The sequence below is a fragment of the Culex pipiens genome, chromosome 2, assembly GCF_016801865.2.
Source record: "Culex pipiens pallens isolate TS chromosome 2, TS_CPP_V2, whole genome shotgun sequence".
NCBI classification, from domain to species: Eukaryota; Metazoa; Arthropoda; class Insecta; order Diptera; family Culicidae; genus Culex; species Culex pipiens.
The window spans coordinates 3,060,839-3,079,053 of NC_068938.1; the positions used below are offsets into that span (position 1 = coordinate 3,060,839).

The window sequence follows — 18,215 nt, forward strand, 5'->3', positions numbered from 1 at the left end:
CTGACTTACGGCTCTCATGTTATATCAGGGAGTGGTGATATTATCTCAAACGAACTGACACAAGTGTTCCCATATTTTTGGTATTTTATTTGACCTTTCTAATAGCACAGAGCATTTCATTTTACAGCTGATTTTTTTTTTCTTTATCTTGTGTTGTGTGTGTGTGTGTTTACTTTTTTCTGTAATGTACGTTTTATACCATAGTAAGTTTTAAAAAAATCTTGCGTTTATCTGTTTTTCTTATCGTTTTCTTACTTTCATCATCTTTTGATTGATTTTTTGTTTTCTTTATTTGCATGTTTATTTCTTCGTCTACCTCACCGTTCAACAATAAGCCCTTAAATGTATAGAAAAAACAGAAATTATTCGTTGCGAATAATTTAACGTAATACGGTTTATTTTTTTTTCTTCCTCGAATGATTTCACCCCACCTACACTGGTTTACAAGTTAGCTGTAATTTTATTTGTTTTATTATATGATTTTTGTTTTGTTATGTATAATATAGATACAATACGTTTGTGTGTGTGTGTTTTGTTGTTGTTGATAAATAGCGATTGTTATTCATTTGATCTGTTACCTGTTAGCGTGTTTGCTTTAAAAAAACGTAAATTAAAATAAATAAATCAACTCGAACAAGAGTTGCGTTTCTACTGTTCTCCAACTTTTGGTTCACATTTAAATGCGGAAGAGAAATACATAAAAGTGTGTGTGTTTGTGATTTGTGTCAGTGTTTATTCTGTTTGAAATTGTGCTCAACACGATTGCAATCTTTGTACAAAAAAAAGCTTTAGCTTTTAAAAAAATGATTCTACTTAAATCTGCATTTTATTTCTTTTCAGTGTGTGTGTTTGTGTATAAAATAAGTTTGTTTTATTCCCGAGATGGTTTATTTATGCTGTTTTTTTATGCGCTAACGATCACTATCACTTGTTTGTGTGTGTGTTTTTTGTGTGTTTTATGTTACAACTTTCACTAATACTCCATTAAACAATTGGCTTGGAAGAAATTAACCCGGAAAAATACTAAGTACTTTCACGATGCGTGTTTGTTGTGATTTTATTTTCTTGCAAAAACACGAAACTAATACTTTATTCACATGTTTTTAAATATGTTTTATTTTATTTTAGTACAAGTGTGTTGGTGTGATTACAGTACGGTCGCGATTTACGTGTGTGTGTTTGTTTCGTGTGTTCGAATAAAGTTTAACTTTTACAGACGAGATTGATCCATTCAATAAATACAGAAAATTTATTTTTACAAAACTCAAAAGTTTACGTAAGGAAACGAAAGGTTGAAAAAACATTTGTGCTAAGTTAGTTATACTAAAAATAAGTTTTGTTTTTCTTTCGTCCTGCTCACTTGCCCTAAATATTCATCTACTTAACATCGATTGACCACAAATAATTTTTACAAGTTTTTTTTTGCTTTGTTTCATTTTGTTGCACGGAAAAAATATCGTCAGCATTTTCGCGAGAAAATGTGCCAACAAAATTTTTCTCCGTGTTCGGATATTTTCTCGTTCTGATAAATAATGAGAGCAATTGTAGAGTTTAGAGTGCGCGTTCTGGGTTTTGAGATCTTGTTCTATTCTATTTGTTTTGAAATTGCGTGTTTCTTTCCGTCTGTGTTTATTTTGACGTTTGCAGTTTTGATTCGTTTCGAATGTGTGTGTTTTCATTTCAGTGTTTGTGGTTTAATTGTAAAACGTACACGCTAATTCTGTCTTTCTACGTTTACACTTTTTTTTTTCAATTTTCTATCTTTTTTTGCAATACACGTTCAATCAAAGTTCAATAAATACATGTTTTTCTTCTATCATTAAAATCTTAGTCTCAGTTCGAAGATGTTATTTTTTTTCTCCACCCGATTTGAGCGAATCAAACAAGTGCTTCTCCCTCTCTCTTTCTCTTCAAATGGTTTTGTTGCACGTGAGCCAATTTGCCTAGTTGCTGCGCTGCATTTTGCTATCAAGTTTCCGAGCTGTTTTTTTTTTCCTTCAGTGTAATTGCACGGTACCTAGTGCCAGTATAGAGCTTCCGCCACAGCAACAACGGCAAAGTGTCCAATTCAACGCCACCATCGTCATCGTCGTCATAGCCTCCTTAGTCGAGAGGAGCAGCAGCAGAAGAAGAATTGCAATCGATGAAAAGATTAGCCATAATTGCTGGAACTAAGTGGCACTGCTGTACAGGACCGAGTTTTTGTAGTAATTGGAACGGTCCTGGAGTGGGCCCTTGACTTCGCCCTCGGCCGCCTGTTGTCGCACTTTGCGCTCGAGCTCCAGCTCTTGAGCCAAGGATTCTGTGGATTGAAGAGTTGAGAGATACAACATTAAAACTCGAAACAAAAAAAAAAAAATCTCAAAAGGGAAATTTTTCACCCGAGGATATGTTTTGCGAATGACACCTGGCAGAAGAGGCAAAAGAGACCAAAGCAGTTATAAAAATCAAATTTTCTCCTGCGAGCGCCGAAAGCGCTCTCCTGATGGTAATCTGATTTAAATATTCATTCTTATCTGAAACAAACTGAGAGGAGAGGGCGAAAGAAAGAATCTTGGCGTGTCAATTTGGTGGCGTGTGGATTTCATCAAACGGACGCGAGGCTGGGGACTGATTTGTGAAGGATGATTATTTTGTGTGTTTTTTCTTCGATCATAAAATTCTGTGTAGGTGCACTGCGGGGAATGTAAAAGTGTGTTGACTCAATTACTTTTTTTGTTTGTTTTTTTTTTATGGTTTGAATAGAAGGGAGAAAAGTACAAAACGATTAAGAAAATTGAGAAATTTGAATTTTACTTCTGGCAAAATATAAACTCATGATTCTTGATGGAAAAATAATTTAGCTTGATTTGCTTTTAGTTATAAGAAAGAAGGTTGAAAATATCAAGTTAGTTCAAATATCTATTTTCTGTTTTAAATTATTAAAAGATAAAAGTTTTTCTGTAAAATACTCAAATTTTCATAAGTTGCTATATGGGTTCAAACGAAGCAATATTTGGATACAAATAAAACAAATTATGTAAATTATGTACGATGTATTTCATTCTAAAACTCCCAAAACAGTTAAAATACATACAAAATTTCACTTCGTTTGGTACCCATATAGGAAATTATGAAAATTTTATTATTTTCAAAAATTTGAAAATTTGAGTATTTTGTTCAAAAAACTCTTAAATATAAAAAAATGCGTACAAAATTTCGAACCGTTAAACTTGTTATGAAAATTTTAATACTTAAAAAAAAGCCGGTATTTTGTGACAATTTGAGTATTTAATTCCAAAACTCTAAACCAATGTAAATGCATCAGAAATTTCAAATCGTTTGCAAATTATGAAAGTTTGGGTACTTTTTAAAAAAAGGTAATTTTGAAAATTTTAGTATTAAATTCAAAAAAACCTATAAAGCAAATTATGAAAAAAATGTATTGAAAAAAAAACAATATTTCCATATTGCAAATTATGATTTATGAAAACAGTATTTTATAAAATTTTTAGCGCTTTACAAAAAAAAAGTTAAAATGCAAGCAAAATTTCGCTTTGTTTGATACCCATATTACGAATTAAAAAATATGGCGTATTTTCGAATAAGATACGGAGCATTGGCATAAATAAACATGTGAAAGGACATGTGAGCAATTCTCTACCAAAACCGGAAATGGATTTTATTTGTATTTTTTTATTTGGCTCAAACTTTGTGGGGGCCTTTCCTGTGACCAAATAAGCTATTTTGTGTCATTGGTTCACCCATACAAGTCTCCATACAATTTTGGCTGCTGTCCATACAAAAATGGTATGTAAATATTCAAACAGCTGTAACTTTTGAGTGAATTTTCTGATCAATTTGGTGTCTTCGGCAAAGTTGTAGGTATTGTTGAGGACAATTGAGAAAAAAATAGGTACACGGAAAAAAAATTGCAGATTTTTTTATCAACTTTTTTTTCACTAAAACTCAATTTCCCAAAATACGTATTTTTTGATTTTCGAAATTTTTTGATATGTTTTAGGGGACTAAAATCCGCAACTATTGAGCTATAGAGAAACATGGTCAAAAAATCTGCCGCCAAGTTATGAATTTTTGAAAAATAGTGATTTTTGGAAAAAAATCCAAATTTCATGCAAAAACAAATTTGAAGTTATTTTTTAATGCAAAATTGAATTTGCAATCGAAAACTACTTTACAATTTTTTTGATAAAGGGCTTCGTTTTCAAGATATAGGCACCAAAAGTTTGATTTTAGCAAAATATTTGCAGTTTTTCGATTTTTAAAAATAGTGACCATGAGCGACCATTTCAAAAAATATTTTTTTTGAAAAGTTCAGAAAATTTGCTATAAAATTGTCTAAGAGACATTGAAGATTGGACCTCGGGTTGCTGAGATACAGCCGCTTTAAGAAAAAGAAACACGAAAATTGAAGTTTTCTAAGTCTCACCAAAACAACCCACCATTTTCTAATGTCGATATCTCAGCAACTAATGGTCCGATTTTCAATGTTAACACATGAAACATTCGTGAAATTTTCCGATCTTTTCGAAAAAAATATTTTGAAAAAAATTAAATCAAGACTAACATTTAAAATGGGCGTAATATTCAATGTTTGGCCCTTTTAAAATGTTAGTCTTGATTTAATTTTTTTCAAAATATTTTTTTCGAAAAGATCGGAAAATTTCACGAATGTTTTATGTATTAACATTGAAAATCGGACTATTAGTTGCTGAGATATCGACATTAGAAAATGGTGGGTTGTTTTGGTGAGATTTAGAAAACTTCAATTTTCGTGTTTCTTTTTCTTAAAGCGGCTGTATCTCAGCAACCCGAGGTCCAATCTTCAATGTCTCTTAGACAATTTTATAGCAAATTTTCTGAACTTTTCAAAAAAAATATTTTTAGAAATGGTCGCTCATGGTCACTATTTTTAAAAATCGAAAAACTGCAAATATTTTGCTAAAATCAAACTTTTGGTGCCTATATCTTGAAAACGAAGCCCTTTATCAAAAAAATTGTAAAGTAGTTTTCGATTGCAAATTCAATTTTGCATTAAAAAATAACTTCAAATTTGTTTTTGCATGAAATTTGGATTTTTTTCCAAAAATCACTATTTTTCAAAAATTCATAACTTGGCGGCAGATTTTTTGACCATGTTTCTCTATAGCTCAAAAGTTGCGGATTTTAGTCCCCTAAAACATATCAAAAAATCTCGAAAATCAAAAAATACGTATTTTGGGAAATTGAGTTTTAGTGAAAAAAAAGTTGATAAAAAAATCTGCAATTTTTTTTCCGTGTACCTATTTTTTTCTCAATTGTCCTCAACAATACCTACAACTTTGCCGAAGACACCAAATTGATCAGAAAATTCACTCAAAAGTTACAGCTGTTTGAATATTTACATACCATTTTTGTATGGACAGCAGCCAAAATTGTATGGAGACTTGTATGGGTGAACCAATGACACAAAATAGCTTATTTGGTCATAGGAAAGGCCCCCACAAAGTTTGAGTCAAATCAAAAAATACAAAAAATAAAAATGGTCGAAATCGGCCGATTTCGTAGAGAGTTGCTCATGTTTAAAACTCTTTTTCGGCTAAACATTTTTAAACGAAGAATTATCTCTAAAATTATCAATCTTAGAAAAATTGCGAATTGTTTCTAAAAACAAAATATTTTTTAATATATACAGGAACCAATAAACACAGTTTTATTAAACTGAAAAAAACAGCCCGATAGTTAAATTTTATATTATTACTAGAAATTGTTGAGAGCTTTCATTTTCAAGGTGATTTGAGGGTGCCAATCCAGTAGGGAATTTAATATACTGGGGAAAATCAACTAAGATTGTACTTGAGTCTTATCGATACGAATTTTAGGAATTTCTGATGAAATATTGAAATAAACAAATATATTGTCATATTTTATCGATATGACTTAAAGCGTTAGTAAACTGCCCATCAAAACCAGTTCGAAACTCTATTTAAATTACGAGCTAATCCCTCGCTTCAAACAAAGCACCAGAACTCACCACCGAAAAACGGCCTCGTTTACGCAACAAGCATAATTCTTCTATAATTTTATTAGTTCCGGTCGGCGGCGGCGGCAGGGTAATTTCATCGATATCAAAAAGACATTTCCACGCCACATTACACGGCCGGCGCGACCTGAATTTCTTCATCGTTGTCGTCGTCGTTTTGTGAAATAATATGCAAATTTTGTCGCGCCAGCATTTTCTTTTTTCGTCGAGCAAATCGCGTTATCAGTGCGCTATTGAAAAGCGCTGAACCTTGCTATTGCCTTTGCTGGCTTTGCACTCAATATTGTTAAGAGGAATGCAGCAGCACCCTCCTTGGAAAATCGCAAACATCACCAGCAGGACATTTCTAGGGGGAAAACAAGGCACTTACTTTCTCTCTCGAGAAATGTCACTGAGAGGGAGAGGAGGACGACTAAAAACAAATGATGACAATAATGATGTCAATCGTAACATAACAAAGTTAGATCCATTTTCATAATCATTTTGCCATTTTTACATCAATCCAGTTTTATTTCCCTTTTGCCCTTTGGAGGGTAATTTCGCTGGGCCGCGCGATGTCGCGCACAATTCAACTCTCATCCAAGTTGGCTTTGGCTGTTTAGCGCGGGCCCGGGGAAAAGTTGTCGGAAAAGCCTACTGCCGTGAAGAGTTTTTCGCTACATTTGGAACGCTCGGCACGCTTGGATGTACTGCGAGCGATGAGCAATTTGGGCTTGCCAAATTTAAATATATATTAAAAGTGAGCAATGGAAACTTTCTTTTCTCCGCAGTTTGCCCTGTGGACAAAGACTTCACCCCACCACCCTCTCTACCCTTCGTCATCAAAGAAACCCCCGAAATGAAAAAGTACTTATGCGAAAAGAACTTTCCATTCGACTTGTTCCCATATTTGTATTAAATGTTTTTTCATAAACATAATCCAATTTATTCATTTTGATGCAGGTCTCCCCCAGCTTAAAAAAAATCGCAGCAACCTGGGAGGGACGAAAAAAAAAGAACTCTTCGTCCTCTGATCCTTGATGGTTCATCATTCAAGTGACTGAGCTTCTGTTGTCTGCTATTATTATTACCGCACACGACGACGTCACAATGCTGCGGCGGTTCATTTCTTCCCCCCGGAGGGGAGGATCGTCACAGTCGGGAAGAAATTCACGGTGAAAAGCCGCGCGATTCTTTCTTTTTTGCATATTATTGTACCGCGAAGAAAACGCGCCGAAAAATCACATTGCAATGAGCCGCGGGCCCCCCAGCAAGAAACGTTAAAGCAAACAGAGATATTATGTGCCCCCCTCCCAACTTTACCTCAAACGAGTCAATCCAAGTAGCTGCTCCGCAGTAGGCATAGGAAAATTGTTGCGCGTTTCTTACATTTCCCGCGTGGATTGCTGCGATATGTTTGGCGCGGCTGGGGGAGTGAAAAAAGGTATGCCAAAAATGTTTGGCTACATTGTATCGAGCCAGGTGGGAATGTGAGTGAAGGGCGAGAAGGGGAGCAGGTCTGGGTAGGCCATGATATAGACTGCAGTGCCAAGTGAGACATCATAATGGTACGTGTTTGAATGGGAAAAGTTGATTCAATTTCACGGCAGTTTGTTGAAAATGTTTATTGGGTATTGTATAGTTATATTTTAAGCTCAAGCTTCAATTTTTTAAGCAAATTTACACAAAAAAAAAGCTAAAAGTATAACAAATGCTTATTATCAGCAACATATTTAAAAAAAATTAACACGTCATGAAAAAAACTTCTCTATACAGCAATTTCCCACGAATTATTGACCAAAAGTTTAAGATTTAATTAATTTTTGTATTCTTGATAATCCAAACGTGTTATCGATTTATGAATGTTTTTCATATTATTTTTTAAATTTAATTTGAGTTCATCGACCCCAAATTAATCAAATTTGAGTGGTAGATTGCCTGTCACAATACCGAATGAATGTTCTCAATATTCCATCAACGCCATATTCGTCGCCATCGGTTTTCCATAATGATATGATACATTTTTCGGGCAAATTTAACAAAAATTTTTGGGCTTGTTTAACATGCAAAACTGGATAAAAAAACGCTTTTAAAAGGATTTTTTTTAATAAATTAAAACTGACTAAAAGCGATGTTCTCCCTCCCCCCTTTCAAAATTTCTCAAAACATATATTAACTAAAAATGGATAGATAGAAAATAAAAAAATTGATAGAAAAAACTTATAAAAAATTAAACAAACATTGAATTTTGGGACCACAGATCGTTAACTTTATCATTTGGATAAAAAATTCAAAAATATATTTCATGTAAAACACTTGAGGCGCCAAATATAACTGTTTGACACCCAGACTCAAGAATTGTCCAACTAAATGTTTTTATGTTACTAGTCCGCTTAAAAATAGAATTGAGCCTGGGTAAATAGTAATTTGCTTGAAACACTAGGTTTTTGTTTAGTTTTACCAGAATGAATAATAGTTAAAAATTAGCACATAAAATTTAAAAATTTTACATGGATTCCAGGTTTTGAGCAGTTCTAGTGTTATTTCGACAAATTAAAACATTTTCCATACCAAAGCTGTGTACAGGTTTCTCAAATATTTTTTTTAATTTAAGATTTAGCAATAATAAAAAGAAAGTTGACAAACAAAAGTTTGAAAATATTTATGATTAAAAGGTTTGGTTTAAAAACTATGAATTTTCAAGAATTTTATAATACAAATAAAAAATAAATATTTAAATTAACAAAATTCAAGAGAAATACTAATTGATTGCAAATTTTAATTGAAAAAAAAAACATTGAAAGTTGTTTCAACTAGTTCTGTTCGAGTAATTTAAAATGAATTTTAATTTAATAATTTCATATTTCTCATCCAATTATTAATTTGAGATACTCTTATTATTAACATTTTTAATAGTTTCATAGGTGTAATAAAAAAAAAAGTTTCATAGGTGCCTCTGCATGTTGAAGAATGTTACTTAAGTCTGTTGTTTTTAATCCTCTATTAAGCGGGCTTCGATTTAAAAAATCACAAAAAAACTGTTCTTTGTTCTTGAAAATGTATTGGAGAAAAGAACTATTTAAATTTTACAAAATTAAAGGGTTGGAAGTTTGACTTGTTCTATGCAAATTTGCCAATGTTTTTAAAAATGTCATTTTTACTGGGGTCAATTTTGACTATGTTTTAAACTAACATTTACTATATTTTTGTAAAAATAAGTATGCAGTAATTTTGGTTATGTCCCAGACTATGCCTCTACACATTTTCAACAATTTAAATGACAATAATATCGTTCTACAGTAGAACATGTGAAAATCAAGCAAAAATTTAAAAGTGACTGTAAAAACATGAAAAAGTTAGAAAGGCAAAAAGATAAGAGGTGGAGCAGAAGGTGATAGGAGGTGGTAGAATAAGCCTATTAACTACTTCTACTAAAACAGTGAAGTTTTAAAAAATACCCCGATTCTGAAAATGCTTCAATTTTAGGAGTTTTTGGAGCCTACAATGATTCAAGGAAAAAAAATAATGCAACAAATGATGGCAATTGACTTTAACAGATGCCCTGATATGACTTTTAACAGTATAGAGCCGTTGGGCACTCTTTAGAGCCATCGACATAGGTTTTAAGTTATTAATTTATTTAGACCGAATCACTCAAGATGATAACCCAAATTGCATTTTTCTCTAAAATGACTAATTCTATCAAAATTTATGAACTTTTCCGATTGGGCGTATTTAAGAGGGACTTCTGACGATGCTTTTGGCACAGGGTTGGATATTTTAAACTGTTCCGTTTTTAAGATATAAGGTATGAAATTAAGGTAAATTTTGTACCAAAAATACATCCATTATTGTAGCCCACCAATACCCAATTTTGGCGAACTGCAAAAAACTGTCATGAAAATATCTTCAAAACATACTAAACTAACACCATGATACATAACAAAATCAGTTTGTTAAATACATTTTAGAATGGAACAATTTTTCTGTGAAAAAATGCACATGTCGCATTTTTTTATGGGCCATACTGTAAACCTAAACAAGATAAAAGCAATATAAAAAAAACTAAAAATGAAACAAGAAACGTAAAGTTTTTAGCAGAACTAAAGTTGCTCAATATTACCTCCTGAACACGGGAAAAACAGATATTAAAAAAATATTGGGCATTAGAGGGTTAATTTGAAGTAGAATTGTTTTATTATTATCTCTAACTTCACTGAATTGAAATCCATCGCCAAATCTGAAAATCGAATAAAGCCTGATCTACATCGGGAAACTGCTGCGATCCTACGCTGCGCTGCGATGACAGATGTGAAAAATTTTCGTTCTAAATACGCAGACTTTCCTGCGAGTATCTACAATGGGCTGCGTTGGTTGCTGTGATTTCCCATTTGGAACTGTCAACGCAGAAATCCTGCGAAAATTTTCATTTATTTCAAAATTTAGAACATGCGACCTGCGTTCTGCGATTTTAGTACAGAATCGCAGCACCGCATCATTGTCATTGTAGAAGATCAGATTGATTTGCAAGAGTTTAAAACTTGCGCTTGCATCTGCGATTCTGCGAGTTTCCTATTGTAGACCAGGCTTAATTCACGAATCCAGGCAAGTTCTTGGCCTTGGGTCAGATAAAATTCGGCAGGCTTTAAACTTAAAACATTTGTTGACGAGTTTAAGATTTTTTTTTTCATAATTAGGCATAAGCATTGGCCATTCAATTCTGTGGATGAATCTTATAAAAAAAATATTTTTTTTATAATTTACAAGCCTCGTTCTGCCTTTTTTTCGTTTGTTGACGTTTTTTTTTTATTTTTTGCTTTTTCAGCCTCCTGTGATCAAAATATGATTTTACGTAACTTTCTCCATACAATTTGCCGATGCTCCGGAATCGGTATCTGAATGGGCAAAGTGTCAAGAACCTTCATTGGGCTTATACGAACCCAACGCAACAAAAAGCACCTCGATCCGACGCTCCGTATTCAACTGATTCGCGTTCGAACAAAACCTTCGATTTTTTTTTTATATAGGGGAAATATGCCCATTTTAATCACTCTAAGCCGTTCGACCAATTCTCATCACTTTTGCCGTTTCCGCTATGAAATCAACATTTTCAGATGTATCAACAATTGAGAGTTGCTTGCTCACTTTTGTTTGAGCTATTTATAACTTTGAAACAGTCAAAAACACTTTATGAAAGCTGTAATTCATGATCAAAGTGCTGATAGGCCGATAATAGAAATAGGCTGAGAAAGGGTATAGTTCCCCTATATACAAGCTCTTCCCGGCAAACTTCGTCCTGCCCTTTTTTGGTTTCCTGACGTTTCTTGCTTGTTTGCTAATTCAGCCTCCTGTGATCAAAATTTCAGTAACAACTTTTCAAAAGGGCGAATCCCTCAGATGTAAACAAACTGAGTTTTTGTCAGAATCATATAAAGCGAACAAAACTGATTCTAAAACACCCTCCATCATCTCAAAATTCCGAAAATACGTAGTTTTACAAGCAAAAAACAAAAGGGCTAATCAACGACATTAATCAAAACAAACCAAATTGAGTTTTCGCCCTTGTGTTTTCACCCAATCACGAGGGGCGAATGTAGTGTTTTCTGCAAGTTCCGACGTATATTTAGAAACACTAGATTTTCATTATAATTTAGTGAATTTTAAACTGACAATCCTCAAAATGGATCAAAATGTATGTTTCTGATGTCTCTGAACACAATTCCACAACAAACACAGATTTGTATGATCCTAAATACATAACTTATTAATAAATGTGGCTTTTTTCGACTGTGTTTATTAATTTGAGATGGATTTTCGGCTTGCAGTCGTTGAAAGTAGCTCAAACACTTATTTGTGTACTTTATCCAACGTTTCGATTTTTATTAAATCATCTTCAGGGAAACTAAAAATTTGGTTTTTGGTTTTTCCGTTAATTTTTGTGTGTTTTGTGTGTTTGTATGTGTACTTACTCGTACGTAGGTGTTCGGTTGTCTTGGTTCAGTTTTGTAAAATTTGTAAAATGTCGGTTTTGTGGCGTCGAGAAAACTATAAAAATTGAATGTTTGTTCATTGGTCGATATTTTTGATCGGGAGTGTATGGATTTGTGTTGTGGAGACTTACTGCATTGGTTTGGTAATGCTTTTGGGGATTCTCTTTTTCGCCTAGATGTCGTTTCTAACTGTTTTTTGGTCGTTGTTGTTCGGAGCTCTATCGTGTGCACTTTTATCTTGTTCACTTTGGTTGTGTGTTTGTGTGTTTTGGGGAATTGGAAAGGGACTCGTCTAATTTTCTGTTGGGTTACAATCGACAGTGACATTGTTGTCATGTCTGTGTTTGTTATGACATTTTAGGTTGTTTATAATGCCAGCATAAATGGGATTTAACTGTTCGGTATCTGTACGTTTGTTAACTGTGTTTGGTGTAATAGAAATGTGAAGCATTTCGAGGATGGGCAAGGCTGATTCTATGTTGTGTCGGTCTAGAATTTTTGTGTTTTCAAAAGAAAATGTGTGGTTTAGTTGGATGCAATGGTTCAGCAATGCTGTGCGTTCGCTAAGTGTTGTTAGTTGGGGATCATCTTGGGGGATACCTGTTTGTCGTAGTCGTTCCAGTGTGTTGAGTGTTGATTTGTGGCCTGATATCCTGGTTCGGAGTTTGTTTGTTGTCATTCCTATGTATTGTTGGTTGCAGTCGGTGCAGGGTATGCTGTAGATGACATTTTTGTGGTCCTCCTTGTGGGTGGTGTCCTTCATTTGTGTGAACATTGTTTTGGTTGTTTTGATGTTCCTTGTGGCCAGTTTTATGTGTGGGTAGTCCTTTTTCAGCTGCTTTTTGACTTGTTCAGTCAGTGTTGGGATGTATGCTATGCTACGGTAGGTATGTTGCAGATGTTGTGTGGGTGTAGTCTGGTCATTCTGGACTGGATCAACAGGGGGGTTGATACGGCGAGTGTTTCTGTGGTTGATAAGCCGGTTGCGGAGAGCTCTGGGGTAATTGTTGATTTTCAGCTGGTTGTCCATTATTTTCACCTTCTGCTGGTCGGACAAGTTTGTAGAGAAGGTGTTGATCCGGTTGATTAGATTGGTAGCAGTGTTGAGTTTTTGGTTCAAGGGGTGGAACGAGTGAAAGTCGAGGAAACGACCACTCGCGATGGGCTTTTGGTACCATTCTGTCCTGATGGTTTGGGTCTCTGTGCGAACTAGCAGCATGTCGAGATATGGTAGTCGGTAGTTGTTTTCTAGTTCATAGGTGAATTGAAGATGTTCGTTGTACGAATTGAACACTTCCATCACGTGGTCCAGCTTGTCTGGGGGAATGGCCGTAACGATGTCATCTACGTATTTTTTGAGGAAAGGTAGTTGGAAGTCCAGTTTATGGACGACAGATACTAGGAGGTTTTCCATCACTAGGTCTGCTACCGTGGAGGACAGTGGGTTCCCCATGGCCGTGCCGAAGATCTGCTGGTAGTGCTGCTCATTGAACTTGAAATAGCTCGCGTCGATGCAGAACTCGATCATCTCTAAGAAGAGGTCGAGATTGATGTTGTTGGCATGCTTCTTGATCTCCTCCCACCCATATATGACGTCATGGACGACTAGTAGCTTAGGTACACATGTGAAGAGTGAGACTACATCAAGTGAGATCAACACGTGTCCAGGTGGTAGTGTGACAGTGTTGATAAACTCACAGAATTCGAAAGAATCCTTGACGTTGTACTGGCTGTTGATCGATTTACGGATCATCTGTCCAATGTACTTAGACAGGTTGTAAGATGGCGCTGTTATGTTGGGAACCACTGGTCTTAAGGGCAATCCCTGTTTGTGCGCCTTTGGTTGACCGTAAATCCTCGGGCATAACGCGCTGTTGGTTTTCAATTTGTACGTAGTTCTCAAGTCGATCAGCTTCAGTGTGTGTAGACGTTGAACGAGATTGTTGTTTAGTTTCTGGAAACGCGAGGTGGGGTCACGTGTTATGGGATGGTATGTTTGGTCGTCCTTCAGGAGATCTAGCATTTTTTGTTTGTACTCCTCGCTGTTCATGATGACAGTTTTGTTGCCTTTGTCCGATTGTAAGACTGCTAGGTTAGGGTTTTGTTTCAGGAAAATTTTGGTTTTCTTTTCCGCAACGTCGCAAAACCGGAGGAGTGCATCTTTGCACTGTGGGCTGTTGAAGGTTCTGTGTAGGTGGTTTTGGATGATGTTTGTGATTGCGCAACGGTTTGTGTCTTGGCTGTTGTTGTCCGGGTTTGTTTTTAAAATGTTTTCTACATCCGAGATGAAGTGGAAGTAGACGGTCTTTGGATAGTTGGTGGTGGGTAGCGCAAATTTGGGTCCCAGACTAAGCAATGTTTCTGTCTCAGGTGGTAGACTAATGTTGGTTCCGTTGTGGATCGCTTTTTCATTCTTCTTGGGTATGGTTTTAGTTTGAAAACACAAAAATTCTAGACCGACACAACATAGAATCAGCCTTGCCCATCCTCGAAATGCTTCATATTTCTATTACACCAAACACAGTTAACAAACGTACAGATACCGAACAGTTAAATCCCATTTATGCTGGCATTATAAACAACCTAAAATGTCATAACAAACACAGACATGACAACAATGTCACTGTCGATTGTAACCCAACAGAAAATTAGACGAGTCCCTTTCCAATTCCCCAAAACACACAAACACACAACCAAAGTGAACAAGATAAAAGTGCACACGATAGAGCTCCGAACAACAACGACCAAAAAAACAGTTAGAAACGACATCTAGGCGAAAAAGAGAATCCCCAAAAGCATTACCAAACCAATGCAGTAAGTCTCCACAACACAAATCCATACACTCCCGATCAAAAATATCGACCAATGAACAAACATTCAATTTTTATAGTTTTCTCGACGCCACAAAACCGACATTTTACAAATTTTACAAAACTGAACCAAGACAACCGAACACCTACGTACGAGTAAGTACACATACAAACACACAAAACACACAAAAATTAACGGAAAAACCAAAAACCAAATTTTTAGTTTCCCTGAAGATGATTTAATAAAAATCGAAACGTTGGATAAAGTACACAAATAAGTGTTTGAGCTACTTTCAACGACTGCAAGCCGAAAATCCATCTCAAATTAACTTATTAATTTCAATTATTGTAGTATCGGATCTGGTCTGATTTCACAATCTAGATATGAAGGTCCATAATTTACCGGTTCTTGGAACATCCGGGGATTCTGGGTCGAGCAGTTGCAGAACAAAAAGTTAGTTTAGGAGGAATGCCGTACAAAATCATCGCCTCCGTAACCATTGAAGCTATGCAAAGATTGAGAAGGCAGGATGGTGTCGCGGGGTGGCCTAGTCGTCAGGTGCCATGTCCCCACTTCCGGCGGTGACACCCCAAGGAACGTCACTTCAATATAGACCACATCGTCAAACCAACTTGCTACTTACGGTGTATCCTGGCTCAACGAGTCTTGGCCTGAATCGGACTGCTTATGAAGGCTTTCTAGACCAATTTTTTATCACTGAGGTTGCAAATATCACTGTATTATCACTGACTTTAATGTTTCACAATGATAAAATAGTTGTTTCAACACTTTTTTCTTTAAAAACCCGAAAAATGAACAAAAAACAAAAGGGCGAATCTGTTGTTTACTTCTGCTTTGTGGCGTAACCTGACGGGCTAATCCGTTGTTTTGGTTGAGTGGGTGGCGAATACGGTGGGGCGAAAATGTAGGCACGCTCTTCAAAAAGGCGTAATTTCTTTTTCTCAATTTTTAATAGCAAAAATACCTTAATTAATTTCAAACTGCTCTCTATGATGAAATTATTGTTATTTTCTAATACGTTTTGACAAAATTGATGGTTTTCATGCTTTTTTGTGGAAATAGGAATTGATCGAAATTGCAAAATTTTGAATGTTGATTTTCCCGAAACGGCAGGATCGTAGGTTTCGCCCTTTTGAAATGTTGTTACTGATTTGATTTTACGCAGCTTTTCCCGTACAATCTGCAGATTTTCCGGAATCGTTTCCAGAGTGGCTAAAGTTGTCACTTTTTGGCGTAAGAACCTTTTTTTTTTTTTTTTTCATAAAATTATTTTTATTAGGTCCTTTTCGGTACTGGGACCTGGTTAGGACCGAGTCGGCTTTTGTAATTACATTTGGCTTAATAATTACAGAGGATCTTGTGTGTAAATGTTAGTGGGAGGGGAGCCGATTACCCGCGGCCTACTCGGGGTTAGTAGGGAAGGGATTGATGTTAAAGACGAGGCGTGGGAAGGGAAGGGGGATTGTGTAGGGGTCTTGGTTGGCTCTGCTGGCCTTTGCGTTTTGTCCTCAGCCGCAACTCGGTGTCCAGCTGCTGGGGCGTTCTTGCTTTGCTTCCGGTGCAACCAGAAACGACGGCTTTGTACGAAGGCGAGTTATACTAACAGAAGGAAAACTAACTGAAGAAAAACAAACTGGAAGAAAACTAAATGGATATTTTGGAATCTGAGAGGAACTGATAGATCGGATAGAGAACATCAAGGTCAAGTTGAGATAGCGCGTATCGCATCGGGATTTCTGGTGGTCTTCCTCGGGCCCTGAGGGTATCTTTCAACTTAATTCTGTGAGCCTGGTGATCTGGACACGCCCATACGAGATGGTCGATGTCCTGATAACCCTGCCCACAGTCGCAAAGGTTCGTATCACTCATGTTGATACGGTACAGATGAGCCTTGGACGAGTAATGGTTCGACATAAGGCGGGACATCGTTCTGATGAATCCACGCGTCAAGTCCATTCCCTTGAACCAGGCTTTTCTTTGCACCTTAGGTCGTATGGAATACATCCAACGTCCTTTGGTGTCGCCGTCCCATTGTGTTTGCCAATCCAGGAGCGCACGCTGCCTCGGAAAACCGTAGCATTCTTGTAGGCTAATTGGCCTTTCAAAAATGTCTCCACTCTCAGCACCCTTCTTGGCGAGCAAGTCCGCTTTCTCATTACCCGGAATCGAGCAATGAGCGCGGACCCATACCACCGTGATGCTGAATGACTGAGCCGCCAGGTTGTTTAAAGTCTTACGTATTTCCGTGAGGAAAAACGTAGACTCCCTGGTCGGCTTCAGAGACCGGATAGCCTCAACAGAGCTAAAGCTATCGGTGAAGATGAAGTAGTGGTCAGGTGGCATGGTCTCGATGATTCGCAGTGCGCAGTAAACCGCGGCTAACTCTGCGACGTAAACCGAACTCGGGTCCTTCAGCTTAAAGAACAGCTGATGAGATTCATGATGAACACCGAAGCCCGTACAGCCGTCGAGCTTGGAGCCATCGGTGAAGAATCTGTTGTTTGGAGGAACATGGTTGTACTTAGATGCGAAGATCGACGGTACAACTCCCCGCAGAAGATGGTTTGGGATACCGCGAGTATCGGCTTTCATGGACGTGTCGAAGCCAATCAGGGTGCTGCTGGTTAACGGAGGCGTGCGCTGTACCGTTGTGCTCGGGCTCCACTCCCACGATGACATAAAGTCATAATATAGAAGCATGCGCCGAGACTCAACGTGAAGGTTCAGCAACGTTTCAAAATTGTCAATTACCAGTTTATTCCTGTAATCACACCGGATCAGGAACCGGTAAGACAGTTCGTAGTAACGAGTTCGCAGAGGCAACACTCCCGCCAAGACCTCGAGGGTCATGTTGTGAGTTGAGTGCATGCATCCCAAGACAATGCGAAGGCATCGGTACTGTATCCGCTGGAGAACCAACAAGCGTGATTTCGCAGCTGACTGGAAGCAGAAACTGCCATATTCCAGCACCGAGAGTATCGTTGTCTTGTACAGTCGAAGCAGGTCAGAAGGATGAGCACCCCACCGGTTGCCAGAGACGCTGCGCAGAAAATTAGTTCTTTGCAGGCACTTTTGCTTCAGGTAGTTAATGTGCTTCCCCCATGTTCCCTTTTGATCGAAGATGGTACCCATGTACATGAAGTGGTCCGACTGCTCGATAGTCTTTCCCGAGAGAGAAAGATTGAGCTGCGGCGGTTCATGCTTCCCCGTAAAAACGACCAGTTCCGTCTTCTCCGGAGAGAATTCAATACCCTTTCCAACTGCCCAATGGGCCAAGTTGTTCAGGGTATCTTGCAAGGGTTCTAGCAGATCGACTTCCTTCTTGGCAGCGATTGAAACCACTGCGTCATCTGCGTACTGTATAAGGGTGCAGTCTCCGGTCAAGCAATCAT

At 36.9% G+C, this 18,215-nt stretch overlaps 2 protein-coding genes across 15 annotated transcripts in view; both read right to left on the reverse strand.

Moving 5' to 3' along the window:
* Positions 1-72: 72 nt before the first annotated feature.
* LOC120412469 (dachshund homolog 2) overlaps positions 73-18,215 on the reverse strand; it is a 73,240-nt gene continuing 55,097 nt past the window's right edge. For all 14 annotated transcript variants that reach the window (XM_039572959.2, XM_039572960.2, XM_039572958.2 and 11 more), the window contains one exon: positions 73-2,302. In XM_039572959.2, coding sequence (XP_039428893.1) covers positions 2,172-2,302 — 131 coding nt within the window. In that variant the 3' untranslated portion in view covers positions 73-2,171. The remainder of the gene's footprint in view (positions 2,303-18,215) is intronic.
* Positions 11,864-14,402, reverse strand: LOC120412472 (uncharacterized). Its single transcript, XM_039572961.2, has 2 exons — positions 12,123-14,402; positions 11,864-12,046 (listed from the first exon to the last, which is right to left on the reverse strand). The coding sequence occupies exon 1, from the start codon at positions 14,039-14,041 to the stop codon at positions 12,284-12,286; it is 1,758 nt and encodes a 585-aa protein (XP_039428895.2). The 5' UTR covers positions 14,042-14,402; the 3' UTR covers positions 11,864-12,046; positions 12,123-12,283.

Coding starts and splice junctions, on each gene's coding strand:
- LOC120412472 (XM_039572961.2), bottom strand. CDS start 14,041: ATGAACAGCGAGGAGTACAAACAAAAAATGCTAGATCTCCTGAAGGAC.